We start from the raw sequence: 15,495 nt of genomic DNA on the forward strand, positions 1-15,495 counted from the left end.
TATCTCTCTCTCTCTCTCTCTCTCTCTCTCTCTCTCTCTCTCTGAATGGTATTTTTTTATTGTGGTATGGTATTTATAGGAGTTTGGACTATTATTATACAGGTGTTAAACTAGTCACACCAGGAAAGCTGTGTCATTTTAGATATTAGCTATGTTATCGTCACTGTCAGGCAGAAACCTTGTGTCTCCAAGTTTCTTTTTTTTTTCTCGCAATAAAGCTCTGCTTAATTCATCATACAAGACTGTTGCACAAGACAAGAGTGAAAATAGCTGATCTACAAGCACACAACAGTTTGAGAACGATTGATTTAGAAGGTATTTGTAGAATCAGTCTCAGGTCTTAGCGTCTTAACACTTTCCCAGCCTGGCCAGAATGGCTTGTCTGTGGACTAGCCGGAAATTTATATTATTGTATTATCATCTGAGACATAATATTTTGATTATGAGCATCAGCGCGCCCCCCGTCCTTCTTGGATGGCACCGTTCTTTTTTTTTCTTCTTTTTTTTCGATCCCCCGTTGTAAACTCACCAGCAAGTGTCTCGATCTGCATTGGCATATAGTGGGGATTTTGCCGGAGGCATCTTCCCCCTGTGCAATTCGCGTGCACGATCCGTGCACATCGAGGTAATCAAATGTAATCCACTCCGTATGAAGCGCCCATGTCAACTTTTTTTTGATTGAAAACATCACAGACAGATGCTATGCTAACGCCTCCTCCTACAATGAAAGTGGACGGGACTGTGGCTATGCTGGCTGAAAGCTACGAGAAGTACTTCCGGTTCAGAGGGTTGAGAGAATGATCCTTTTAGATCAGTCGAAGAAGAGATGGAGAAGAGCTCCCGATTGTTTGTTTTTTTATCATTATAATTTATTTCGGTTTTAATGACCTAGTACGGAAAGTTCCGGTCGGCTAATTTAAGTACAGAAGAAGTACGGTTTAATCCGGTTTTAATATTAAGTGGCTCCCCGTGGCTGAGAAAGAGTTAATGGCTTAGCATGAGAAAATTTGCGAGGTGCTTATGCTGGTGCCAAAAAAAACAACAACAACAAGACCTTGTACCAGAGCCCAGAGAGATTAAACCTCTGTTAACAATTCATCTCTGCATCACAACACAACAGTGAAAATCAATAGCATTAATACTTACCCTGAATGGAATTGACTGACTGTGAAATTGCAATCAAAGAACAAATATTAGCCGTGACCAAACACGCACTACAGAGATAAATGATGTTTACGAAAAACGAAACAAAATTAGATTCAGTTTCATCTCATTACATTACTTGGGAATTATTGTCTGTCGAGAAATAGAAAAAGGACTGATTACATCAGAGGTCACTTTGTTTCACTTTAAAAAAGAAGAGAGAAATAGCATTCTTTCAGATCGAGGCAAATGCTAATCCTACAGTACTGTAGCTGTAACTAGTTTTGTAATGTAATTTTGTACTTGTGTTTTTAGATTGGTGAAGATTCATTGATTGAATACTTCAAAAAATGTACGTCAGAAATGTAACAGCACAAGGTACAGTCCAGACATTAAGGCTAAAAGGATAACACAAAAAGTATTCAATTAATCAACATAGCATTAAAGGAGTAGTTCACCCCCAAAATGTCCAGGGATTCAGGTGTCACAACAGCAGCCAGTCAGAATGACACACAGGACAGAAGTCGTTAGGCTGCTGTTAAATCAGAATGAAATAAAGTACAGTATTTAGGCTACTGCTAAGAGCAAGTGTCAAGAGAAATTCATCATTAATTTGAATCAGCTGTGTGAGGGAGATCTTGTAGGATAAGTAGACAGCTGGCAGACATACGTAACCCTTTCTGATTTCTGTCAGGTTGTGTTACTAGACTATTTTGTTGACTGACAGGGATCACTTAAAATGAATAGGATGACTGACAGCAGAAAGCGATGCCCATAATTCACGCAAGGCGATGACTGTGACTGACTCCGTCTTTTTTTCCTCCCAAATATGGAGAATCTTGATGTGCCAGTATACTGACGTCATAGACTTGCATCCCACTAGGCCCTCCTGGGAAATCCAAAGCTCCCAGGTTCGATTCCAGGCCCTCAGCAATGTGTCGAGGTGTCCCTGAGCAAGACGCTTGTCCTAACCGCTCCCCTGTACTAAATGCAGAGGACAAACATCCACATAATATGCAGGAGTAAGTATATTACTCTGACAACGGGCAACTGCCCTAAGGACTCTGATCAAACAGGCCTATCTATCGCTACACAGTATTAAAGGGGCCCCACCATGAATTTCAAATTTTACATTTTTTTTTAGTTTTTTGGTCTACCCTGTGTTTCTTCCAACCCCCAAAAAACCCATTCATAAACTCTAAGCCTTGCCTTCCATTTCAGTGATTTTCTGAATGGGTGTGTCTGAACGGTACTCTTTGGAAATTGAGCCCTTGTTTATGTCACAAGCCCTTCTTTATGTCACAAAGGGGCCCATTTCCTAGTGGGCCCCCTCGAGAAGGGGGCGGTACTTTTTGGGAGTCTATATTCTATTGAGACTATGAGCTGGAACCATGAGGTAAAGTGGTACTAAAATTAGCTTGAATTGGATTGACTCTACATGGTTCTCATCGTGGTACCATGCTAATCTTCTCTGTATCGTTCCAATTTTAGCCCAAAGACAGCGCCCCGTTGCCAACAAAGGGCATTTTGGTATTGCATCTGAAATGGCATGGAATTAGAGACAGACAGAACATGAAATTTAAATGTCGAAGTGGTTGTATAGGCTAAAACCTGTATAAAACGGTATTATGGACCAACATTTATATAAAATAAATATTTTGAAAAGCATGGTGGGGCCCCTTTAACAACAGTCACCTATCGTCTGTGACAACATCTTCAAACTCCTAAAATAGGGGAGAAAAAACTCTAATTAGAGTGGAGATTTCAATTACCACCTCGATGGGGGTTTTCTGGATCAATATCAAAGCAATGTATCTTGACGGAGAAGGGCGGGGCCTAGCAGCGCAGCGCTGCGTGGGAGGGAGGGAGATAGTGGGATGTGCGGCATCATAACATTACACCGCTGAGAGAGAGAGAGTGAGGCTATCGCTGCCGTTGTACGTTGTAGGGACACGTGTTTCTTTCCCAGGGTTCCGTGGCGACCTGCGATGTGTCGTGATAAATATTCATGCGTTTTTTTTTTTTCACCCAATGGAAACCGACATCGAAAGGTTCACGTTCCTACACAGGCTATCATTAGGGTTAGGAGATCAAATGGTGCAGGAGCGAGCCTCCGAACAAGATTAGAAAATGTCAAGTGCCACTGCATGCCGCCCGTGCGACACCCACCCACCCTTCCTCCCTCCCTCCCTCCTCATGTCTCCGCCACTCGAACGAAGGAATCGGGAGGGAGAGAGGAAAAAAACTCTACATGTTAGAAAGAGCCAGACAGAACCGTTACCGAACACACACAGCTCTCTGTGCATGCTAATCTAAAAAGAACATTTGGTAGCACTTTACAATAATGACCTGTTATAAATCATTTATAAACATTTATAAGCAGTTTATAGATGAGTAATAAACATGAACAAACTGTTTATTGACATTTGTAAATGTTTAACAAAACATTTATAACTGTTTTAAACATCATTTACATGTTATTAGTAAGGTATTAGTAAGTAGTAAACTAATCATGAATAAACCATTTATATACATTTGTAAATGCTTACTAAATCATTTATAACCAATGCTAAAATTCACATAATGTGTAGGTAGGAATGCATTTACAAATGTCTGTTAAGGTGACCTCCATGTGTTGTTCATGTTTAATATACGCTTTGTAGATGTTATCAAGAGCCCTAATGTAAAGTGAAGACTATTCATTGCGACCATCAGGTTGCAAGTTACTATGAAAACCTCCCCCGGCTGTCTGTCAGTCCCTCCGTCAGTCTGTCCGTCACGTCACATCACGTCACGTCACGTCACGTCACACTTTTGGCCCTACTCTTATCTCCGGCACCGTTTCCCCTATCCATGCCAAACTTGCCAAACTGCTAAACATGAACAAACATGGAGGCCACATTAACAGACAGTTGTAAATAATGAAGTCTTCACTTTACATTTGGGCTCTTGATAACATCTACTATTTAAGGAATGTTTTACAAAGCATAACCATGAACAAACAAGGAGGCCACATTAACAGACAGATATAAATAACCAGTAAGGAGATAATCAACCTCATGGTGGCGCTAGAAGAGGGGCATGTGAGAAATCAGGGGTGGAGGTTGTGGTTTGGCAGCCAAGGAGTGTGTGCAAAGTTTGGCATGGATAGGGGCAACGGTGCCAGAGATAAGAGTAGGGCCAAAAGTGTGGCGTGATGTGACGTGACGTGACGTGACGTGACGTGACGTGACGTGACGTGACGTGACGTGACGTGACGTGACGGACATCCGGTGGAGGTTTGTATAGTAACTTGCGACCTCACGGTCGCAATGAATAGCCTTCACTTTACATTAGGGCTCTTGATAACATCTACAAAGCGTATATTAAACATGAACAACACATGGAGGTCACCTTAACAGACATTTGTAAATGCATTCCTACCTACACATTATGTGAATTTTAGCATTGGTTATAAATGATTTAGTAAGCATTTACAAATGTATATAAATGGTTTATTCATGATTAGTTTACTACTTACTAATACCTTACTAATAACATGTAAATGATGTTTAAAACAGTTATAAATGTTTAGTTAAACATTTACACATGTCAATAAACAGTTTGTTCATGTTTATTACTCATCTATAAACTGCTTATAAATGTTTATAAATGATTTATAACAGGTCATTATTGTAAAGTGCTACCGAACAGGGTACAACATATCACGACTGGTACAGTGTCTCCCCTCCCACTGCGCTGCTGTGTTTTATAAGCCAGTGTTTCCCAAATGGGGGTACGTTTACCCCTAGGGCAGGGGTCGGCAACCCAAAATGTTGAAAGAGCCATATTGGACCAAAAAAACTAAAAACAAATCTGTCAGGAGCCGTAAAAAATCCTTATAATGAAGGCAACACATGCTGTAAGTGTCTATATTAGCTATATTAGCCTACTATCAAAATGACTGAGTACTAAAGTAGGCTACAAATACATAATGAGCATTCATGATTAAATGTTTATTTTCCCTGCTGGAGAGAATGACGCACCATGTGACTACTCTGCTGTATGATGGTTCTTTAAGTTTAACTTCCATTACAATATTAATGTATCATGTTTCGTTGCATTGATGAAATTATAGAAATACAATAAAGAAATCAGATTTGGGATCCATGGCCCATCAGTCCATCACACATCCGCTGGTTTGTTTGCAGCAGCCACCTGCCTGGCACCACACCTGAAAGAAATGTGTGTCGCAGGCTTTGACGCAAATCTTTGTCAACAGAAATGTTGAAATGTAATATTTATTCTATACATTTTTACAGCATTGGAAAGTGTTAAGACTGTTTGTGTCATGTTTGTCCTCCTACAGAAACCATATTAAAACAAAAAATATATTTTTTCCATTTTCATACATTTTTGAAAAAGCTCCAGGGAGCCACTAGGGCGGCGCCGGCACTAAAGAGCCGCATGTGGCTCTAGTCTAGAGCCGCGGGTTGCTGACCCCCGCCCTAGGGGTACTCAGAGGTACTACAGGGGGTACTTGAGAGAAAAGGGTAAAAATCAAGAACATAATGTCTTGAGTATTTAGGAAAAGTCATGGAAGGGGAAATTTCTGAGACCTTCACGGGGAGAGTTATTGCACTTTGCGATCTCAAAATCAGTCAAAATTACCTGTTAGTCACCCGTGTGTATGAACTTAAATACAAATACATTGGACACAAAAAAAATACGACATTTTATTACTAGTCATTCAACTACTAATAGACTGAAGTAGTTAAAGCGGGTCAGTTTTGCATGTTTAGAATTATAACAGCTGAAATCAATAATATATCAGTATTCCGATATTAACCTTCGGGCCGCATTAAGTGAAGGTGGGGGCCGCATGTGGCCCCCGGGCCGCCTGTTGCCCATGTATGCTATAGCGTCTGCTCCGACCACTTCCACCCCTCCCTCAATCCATCCCCCCCCCCCCCCCACACCCCCATCTCTCCAGGTTTCCCTATCAATTCCCGCCTCAAATTGGAAGTGACAGGCCCACTCAGACGGCCTGCCGCCATCAGCGGGGCCGCCGAGCCCCATAGCTTCCAGCCTGTCACTCTGATTACACATCAGTGGGGATGTGGTGGGGGTCGGGGCGGGGTAGCGGCTGGGGGTCCATGGGGGATACCGGGGCACGGGGAGACGGTTGGTTGGTTGGTTGGTTGGTTGTGGTGGTGGGGGGAGTGGGGTGGGGAAGATGTCCAGCAGCTGGGAGACAGAGCACTAAACACACACATCTGGCCTGTCCTGCCGGCTAACATCTGTCCAGAGCGCAACACGCCACCTGTCCTTCAGTCCCCTCAGACCCGCCGTCTCTCTCGCTGTCCTCTGATAGGCTGCCGCCGCACGCCACCCCATGCAGCCAATCTATCTGTCACTGGAGCTCTCTCTCTCTCTCTCTCTCTCTCTCTCTCTCTCTCTCTCTCTCTCTCTCTCTGGTTCTCCTCTTCCACCACCACTAATGACCGTAGGCCGCGGCTTCTCATCTTTATTTTTCAGCACCAGCTCTTTCTCACTCCCTGTCTCTCCTCTCCAGGGACGTGCAGAGAATGTTAGAGAGGCAGGGGCTGACATTTCTAAAAGGGCTCTTGTGGTGAAAGCATCGAAAATAGCCGACCAGCTGCGACGCGTTGTGAGCCTGGAGGTCTGCTATTTTCAATGCTTGGTTTCTACACAGAGAGGACAATTATTTCAACATAAGATGCTGCGTTCAAGTTCAGGAGAGTTTGGACAAGGCAATTCTCCTTAACGCTGCCTTCAGCTATATGGCATGGAACGAGGACATTTGCATTTCGTTCACCATAGTAAAATCTGCATTCATGGTCTGGAGAGGGCACTTTTTTTTACAGAAGGATAAAAGGGCAGGGGCTCAAGCCCCCTTTGATGTCTATGTGTGCACGAGCCTGCTCCTCTCCATCTCCTTCCTCTCTCCCTCTCCGTCTTAAGTCGGTACCGTTCACTTGCTGTCGTTCCCCCATAAATAGAACAGCACCCCTCCCCTCTCCTCCCCGTCTCTCCCCTCTCTCTCTTCCTGCTTCTATCCCTTCCTATCTCCCCCTCTGTGCTTATATACCAGCGCTGGCAGCACAACTCATTTAGCAACTTTTCCATGCTTGTGGCGGCTCATTACGCAGATAGAGCTACCTGTCTGTCCTCCCCTGTGCACCAAGCAGCGCATCAAACGAAGTGCCAGTGTTCAGTGTTCAGTGGTGGTGGTGGGCTACGCTAGCTGATAGGAAGCCTTAAATTGCATCTATGTTTTTTTCTCCTTTCCTGCACAGCAGTAAACTAAAAAATGTGTTTACTTAAAGTGCTTATTTTCCCTCTCTCTCTCTCCTTCTCTTTCCCCGTGCAGGAGTGAAGCTTGGAGCCACCCCACGGCAGTCCAGAGAGGTGAGTGTTGTTTGCTCCGTTTATCCTCCCCAAATCAGACATCGCCAACAACACCCCTTATCGGTTAACACAGGGGTCCCCCCAAACATTTCCATGCCAAGGACCACCAAATAACCATTGCCTACTGTACCCTCGCATCACCAGACTTCCCACCGTGGAGGAAAGCCTGGTATTCGTTCTAAACCGAGCCGAGTTAGAAAAAAAAGGTGGTTGGTTCCGATTAGAGGTGTAACGATACATTTTAACAGCGATACGATACGCGTCACGATACATGGTTAACGATACGATACATGGACAATATTGGTTCATTCATGGTGATACGATACGATTTGATTCAATGATTTAAAAATCGATATAGTAACTATTTAGCAAAGAAATGAAATCTGTGTAAAACGTGTCAAAAATCTATTATTATGGAAGTAAACGCTGTGTTTATCTAGCAAATACATGGACATTATATTTCAACACACACGGACAAACCCACCTTGACCACAGCGACGATTACACACATATATCGATAGACCAAGAGTAGCTATATGGAATGGAAAGGTAATTAGACCCCTCTTTTTCATTTTCCCTCTTAAAATTGCCAAATACAAGGCACAAATACATACAATCAATTTTTTGCATTGCAAAACGATTTGATATCGATTACCGCATTTTAAAACAATACGATACGATACAAAGCCAAAACGGTACGATATTTTGCTTTTGCAAACGATATAGTAGAAGTAGATCATTGCAAATTAAAATCGATTTTTCGATTCAGTTACTATATCGTTACACCCCTAGTTCCGATTGGCGTCGCATTGTTTTTTTGTTCCCCACATAATGCAAATCAATTACTTTATTCTCGCTAGTAAAAGATTGTACATAATAACAGAAATCAAATTTCAACTGGGGGAATCATTTTGGAGGAGCACGGCGCCGGTGGTTCCGGCCGCCTGGTGACGTAAAGGTAATTCCGCTCCAACCTCGATTAGAAACCCGGAAATGATAGTGATCCCAGGCTAGCCGTGGCTTATGATGAGGCTGTAAAGAAAAGTGGTGAAGAAGAAAAACTACTTTCCCCCTCTCTCCTTTCCAACTGCCCCCCCCCCCCCCCCCCACGGTGAGAAGCTGTGTGTCTTATCAGTCACTGATCCAGTCCCCATGCTGTCAGACTGCTGTACCTCTCAGCCCCAGTCTGATAGCATCTGTGTGTTCAGAGAGAGAGAGAGAGAGAGAGAGAGAGAGAGAGAGCGAGCACAAAGCATCACGCTAAACCGGTGTTCCTCAAACTATTTTTGCTCCATGGACCAGCCAACGTATAAATGGATAAACTGGTTGAAATAATTGTGATGCTACATTACCTACTTTTGCTGGGGACCCCCTGGAACCCCCCTAAGGACCCCACTTTGAGAAGCAATGAATGTGCTAAAGCACAGCTTTTCAAAGTGGGGGTCACAGTCCAGTTTTTTAACCCATTTCAACCTAGCGTCCCTGTTGAGGGCATGTCAACAGGGGGTCTGGGACGCCTATGGAGTTACAGAGTTACTACAGGGGGTCCTCCAAATTTTTGTGTGACTTTTTTATCCTTATTTAACCACGAGAACCCTAGCGTCCATATTCTGAGAACTTTAGTCAAAAATATACAAGCTCACGCTGCGAGGCTATTTTCGGCAAGAGGTTTGGTGTGTAGAGGGGAAAAAAGAGCAGACGAAGTACAGAGTGAAATGTCAAGTTTATTAAGTATTGAGGGTTCAAGTGGTTAAATATCTGAAAACACAAATTGACATGAATGCAAAATACACTGATGATTGTGCTGTCAAACAATTAAACTATATGGAATCTATAAAAAGTTAGTGGGGGTCCCTGCTTCATCTCTCTCTCTCGACTAAGGGGTCCTTGGCCTAAAAACGTTTCGATCGGTTTGGATCTTCTTCAGGAAGAAGATCAAATACTCCAGTAAAGCATAAAAAATACCTCAAAATGTTACTTAAGCACAATATTTGACTAAATGTACTTTAGCTACTTTACATCACTGGATACAACGGAGATAAGAATGGTATCATCTGGGTGTCTGTGGCCTCAATGTAGATCAACCAGAGGAATTAAAAAGGCCAGAGAATGACTGACTTAAATGAAGGGAGGGGACTGGGTGGGGATGAGCCCAGATTCACGATGGTCTCATCACCTCGCCTGTTGTAAAACTGAAATGATACATCCAGTCCATTGGCTTTATTACACGATTAGGACTTCTAATTGAAATAAAATGTCAGGATGGGCGGTGGCCCTGGGTGTCATCAGGCAGTAGATGACTCCAATTTAGATTTCCCCATTAAGTGTTTATAATACATTTATACTGTGCTACAGCTCCAGTTTATGGATGGGTCGCGGGTGTCATTTGTGCAGTGCCGTGACATTTGAGTTATAAAGCACAAGCAAGAGTTTCAGTTTCAATCAGCAGTAGAGCATGGTTGAGGGGTAGACAAACAGTGCCACCAAGTGGTCTGTTGGTGAATTGCAGGACAATCTGTCTGGATGGGTGAATGAATGCTCAGGGTTTTCAAGACTGATGCTGTTTATTCAGTGGAAGCAGGACCCAATTCATTTGGAAATTGAAGGAATACAATCTAAAATAAAAAAAAAATAATTTGTACATATTCTCAATACCTCCCAGGGGTCCATGGAGCGGTTCCAGGATTGCAGAACTGCCATTTTTGAAAGATTTTGAAAAATATTGAAAATGATTGGAATATTGTGAATATTTTTTAACGTACATCTTCTCTCCTGCATGGGGTCCCTGATACAAGACATTTTCAGATGAGGGTCGGCTGCCAAATACAATACGGAGTCCTTGAGATGAAAAAGCTTGAGAACCACCGACTGATCGACTGTATATCTACTGTATGTGTGTGTGCATGCCTGTTTAATTGCCTCTTGTATGGGTCTGTGCTCCAGACGCTGTCCACTCAGTACCGAGAGGCCAGTCCCAGGACGCAGCCTCACCCAGAGGGGGAGCGGCGGAGGACGGCAGCCGAGGAGGGCCTGTCCCTCGTGTCCAGCCCCATCCCTCCCATGCAGTTCCCCGACTTTGAGAGGAGCCGGCGGCAGCAGACGGCCACCCCCGGCTCCCGGGAGGGGGGCGAGGGGGCGCACGACCACATCATGGGCACCCTGCGCGTCACCAAGCAGCACAGGAAGCTACTGAAGACCAGCCCCATGCTGTTGATGCAGCAGCAGCCGTCCAACAAAAACATCAACAACACCTCCTCGCCGGCAGTCTCCTCTTCCTCCTCCACCTCCTCCTCCTCTTCCTCCTCTTCCTCCTCCGCCTCGGGCTCCATCCCGCCGGAGAGCTGGAGCAGGCTCTCGGGCGTGCTGGAGGCCCGCCGGCGGCTGATGAAGGAGGTGTGTGCCAAGTACAGGAGCAGCATCTCGCGGACCATCACGCAGCAGCACGTGGCCAACATCTTCGTGGAGGACAAGTACAAGCTGCTCTACTGCCAGGTATAGTAGGGAACGGTAGGACGTGAAAATCACCAAAACAATGGACCAATCCCCAATCACATACACACCCATTGTAACAGTTACAATGGGTGTGTATGTGATTGGGGATTGGTCCATTGCAATCAACCATATTAATCGCGGCAATCAAAATATACTTAGAAGGTTAACGTGACACTTTTGTTAAGCACTTGAAAACCCCAGCATCCCTATACTGGGGGGAATGCTTGCAAAAAAATTGCCGATCTACAAGCTCACAACGCGTTGTGAGCTTACAGGAACAGGTCATTTGTTAGAAAGACACATCCCTCTGGCTGTATTTTGGTTCTGTTCCACTGTTTATGTTGACAATCATTCCTTGCAGGGTCAGACAAGTCTGTCAGGGGAGGGGGGAGTTCGGCCAGAGCTCTTAATTGCTCCCTTTGAACTTCAAAGGGGTTATGCGCTCAGCCATAATAGTGTCAAGTGTCAATAAAAGTGTCAAGTGCTCGCTAGTGATCTCTAATCAATGAACTACCTGTTTGATGCCTGTCAGAGAGGGGAGGGGAGGGGGAGGAGGGAATGTGTTTGTATACACACAGACTTGCCTAGTTTCCCTTTAAATCTCTTCGATATGATTATTGTGAGTGTTTTTGTTGTTGTTGTTTTTTAATCACAATGAACTATATTAACGATCATTGTCCCACCCCTGTGCTGCCAGGTGCCCAAGGCGGGCTGCTCCAACTGGAAGAGGACCCTGATGGTGCTGGCCGGCCAGGCGCCCGACGCGCGGAGCATCGCACACGACGCCGTGCACTACGGCAACCACCTCCGACGGCTGGACAGCTTCGACCGCGAGGGCATGGCGCAACGCCTGGAGACCTACGCCAAGGTGGTGTTCGTGCGCGAGCCCCTGGAGCGGCTGGTGTCGGCCTACCGCGACAAGTTCGAGAACCCCAACGACTACTACCACTCGCTGTTTGGCAGGCCCATCATCAAGAAGTACCGCGTCAACGCCTCCCGGGAGGCGCTGGCCACCGGCGCGGGCGTCAGCTTCAAGGAGTTTGTGGGCTACCTGCTGGACGTGCACCGGCCCGTGGGCATGGACATCCACTGGGAGCCGGCCAACACGCTGTGCAGCCCCTGCTTGCTGGACTACGGCTTCATCGGCAAGTTCGAGAACATGCAGGAGGAGTCCGACTTCCTGCTCAGACGGACGGCCGCGCCGCGCAACCTCACGCTGCCCAATTTCAAGGACAGGAACCCTGGCGCCGAGCGCACCTCCGCGCGCCTCACGCAGGAGTACTTTGCGCAGGTGAGCGCGTGGGAGCGCCAGCGGATCTATGACTTTTACTACATGGACTATCTGATGTTTAACTACTCCAAGCCTTTTAAAGATTTATACTGAAAACTAGACTGTGAAGACTTTTCTTCGATAAAAGACAAACAAAACAAAAAAAACATCAACATTCCACCATATTTACACCTCATGACGACACCATTCTAACCTGCACAGGGGACATAAATACATTAATTACACAATTATAGGAATATTATTCAGTGAGGCAATTACCGGTGAGGCAATGTCCCAAGTATCTGGTCACAAAATTGAAGTCCAATGGTTCAAGTTAAATATCTATCGTTAAATGTGAGGTGTGTTAAAGGGGAGCAAGTTTGTGTACATATCTACGGTAACTGTAATAATGTCCTGAAATTAAATGTCTCTAGTGTGATGACATGGCAAGGTATCATTTTGAAATGCTGACTTTTATGTATAATGCATAATGTATACCTTTTCCAAACAGTAGGTGCAAGTCTCCTATACAGTGTCTACAGTATGTAGTATTACACATACAAATACATTGAATGGCCTGGGCCACTGACAATTTTAAAGGATAGTTCACCTAAAAAATTACATATTTTTCTATTGATTACTCTACGCATGGAGACTTGAATTCATGGTTTTATATATATATATATATATATATATATATTCTTTCTTTTTTATTATTATTATTATTTCTTTCCTCATTCCTAAGCCAATAATTTGATGACCAACAGTGGTTCCCTTTGGAGACACAAAGAGCCTGCTTTTTTCCCTATGGAGACACAAAGAGTCTCCTCAAATTATTGGCTTAGACCCCAAAAATATCCACAAATTCAAGTCTCCACGGGATGAGTAATTGATAGGGGGAAAAAACGTCACTTTGAAGGTTTACTATTCCTTGTGTGCATAATCTAAGTGTGCATAATCTACTATTTGAACCATGGCTGTGACATCAATATACCTCAATATATATATATCAGTGCAAACTAAAAACATAATTAATGTGGTTTTCGAGTCTGCATAAACAGTAACCTAATGAAGACACTATATTTATATACCGTATATAAGTGTGTTGTTGCACTCAGTAGCCTTTTGTACCAAGATGACCATCCTTCAGTCGACATGGGTCATCTGGATTGTGGATACAGATAACTTGCTATCAGTATAGCCCTGGTCCAGAGCGTTAGTGAGTTCTCGCTAACGTCCTGCCAGGTGCTAGGCTTTGCTCATAGACAAAGAAATCCACTGCCCTGCGAGGGCTCCGTCTTTAGTCAAAATAAACTAAACTGCTTCGTTAGTCACCGAAAAACAAAGGCTTAATTTTTTTGTGAAGTAGTAAGTTTTGTCTATATGAGCAGAGCCGAACACTCTGAACCAGGGCTACTATCAATGCTAACAGACTTTCTTTATGCTTGTTGGCATTACAATCATTCCTTCTCACTCTACTCTTTGACAACGAGAGACAGTAAATGAGAGACCGATACAGTACATAGAGTTCAATATGGCTAACATCATTACACATTAACAACAAACATATATATATAAACGTATTATTACCCTATTCGTTTTTTTCTTCACAAAGCCCTACCTTTCCACCTCAATCTATTGAATCAGACACCGTAGGTTCATCTGACCATCAGTTAATAATACCCCATTACTCTTTATAAATATCATATCCACACAGCACTGTCTTTTGCGCTTTTTCTGACACTGATGTGTAAAACTGTACATTGGGCATTCAGATGACTAAAATATATATATTTTTATATGTATTTCTATATGGCTATATCCATTCATTTTTGATGTCATTCATTGTTCATTGAGTAATACCATAATGAGAGTATATACGGACAACTAAAGAATCTTGTTCAAAAATTAGATGGCCGTCAATTGAAAAATTTTACACCTACTCATACAAACATGACTGACTTCAATCAAATCAAAAAAGTGTACTTTTAAGAGCTATTAGACAATTCTAGTCCACAATTGAAAATTAAAAAAGGAGAAGAAAGTTGCAGAGATGGCGCAGATAAACTTCACTCGACCATCTTTCTCACAATGGTTATAACGTATTCCCTTATGCCAAATTTATAAAAGCAAGCTATATTATCTCCACTCACACTCACCGTACCTCGTTATAAAGGGATACACACACACACACACACACACACACACACACACACACACACACACACACACACACACACACACACACACACGCACACGCACACGCACGCGCACACACACTGACGCACGCACGTACACACGCACACACACACTCACTTTCGCTCTCTCTCTTTCTCGTCTGTGTATTTGTCTGCATTTGCCTTTTTGAGGGTTTTTTTAGAGCGAGCTAGAGAGAAAGAGAGAGAGAGAGAGAGAGAGAGAGAGAGAGAGAGAGAGAGAGAGAGAGAGAGAGAGAGAGACCATGCATGTCAGTGAATGAGTGGGATTGAGAGTGGAGCTGCTATGATGATTTTTGTGGATCTTCCTCACAGAAGTAGTAGTTCTGGCTGACAGCCAACACACACAAACACTCACTCACACGTGCACATACACGCACACACACGCATGCACACACAGCTGAATGTCCCTCTGAACAGGGATCCTTTGTGGACAACTTAACGAGGACATATCTCTCCATTTCTCTCTGCAATCAATAAGGATGACACATAACCATTAGAATATAAGAGCAAAAACTCCCATATAGATTTTCAGCCAACAAACACAATTATGGTGGTATTCAATTTGCTTTTATGGTGTCAGCTGGAAGTGGAGTTTCAAAGATGAAAAAAAAAAAAAAAAAGAATGTGCTGAGACAAAATGCCAAAACAGCAGAATAAAGAAATAGCCGGGGATCCAGTCCCTCAAAATGGGAGAGGACCTGTGATGTTCTGCCGCACTTTTTATTTCTGTTTTATCTATTAGTTTGGTAATTAAGGTCCACAGAATGACAGGCCTGCTCTGCCGTAAACATCGCAAAAAAAAGTTATGGCCATTTGTATATTCACTGTCCCATTGACTCCACTACACAGGAATGGACATATCTTATAAAAAATAAAATATCTGCTTTAAGTAGCATGTGAGGGGTCAAACTGGAGTTTCATGATTCCAAATCCATTGCAAGCATTTGTTTTGCATGAAAA

General features: G+C 43.6%; 1 protein-coding gene across 1 annotated transcript in view; it reads left to right on the forward strand.

The window, feature by feature from the left end:
• The window catches only part of chst8 (carbohydrate (N-acetylgalactosamine 4-0) sulfotransferase 8), a gene marked incomplete at both ends in the record, with an annotated part of 289,700 nt that extends 277,270 nt beyond the window's left edge, over nucleotides 1-12,430 (forward strand). The window contains 3 exons of the mRNA XM_080730337.1: nucleotides 7,517-7,554; nucleotides 10,498-11,046; nucleotides 11,744-12,430. Of these exons, the coding sequence (XP_080586463.1) occupies nucleotides 7,517-7,554; nucleotides 10,498-11,046; nucleotides 11,744-12,430 (1,274 nt within the window). The remainder of the gene's footprint in view (nucleotides 1-7,516; nucleotides 7,555-10,497; nucleotides 11,047-11,743) is intronic.
• Between the last annotated feature and the right edge of the window lie 3,065 nt (nucleotides 12,431-15,495).

The sequence above is a fragment of the Nannobrachium achirus genome (genome assembly GCF_963921795.1).
Source record: "Nannobrachium achirus genome assembly, chromosome: 7".
In the NCBI taxonomy this organism is placed as follows: Eukaryota; Metazoa; Chordata; class Actinopteri; order Myctophiformes; family Myctophidae; genus Nannobrachium; species Nannobrachium achirus.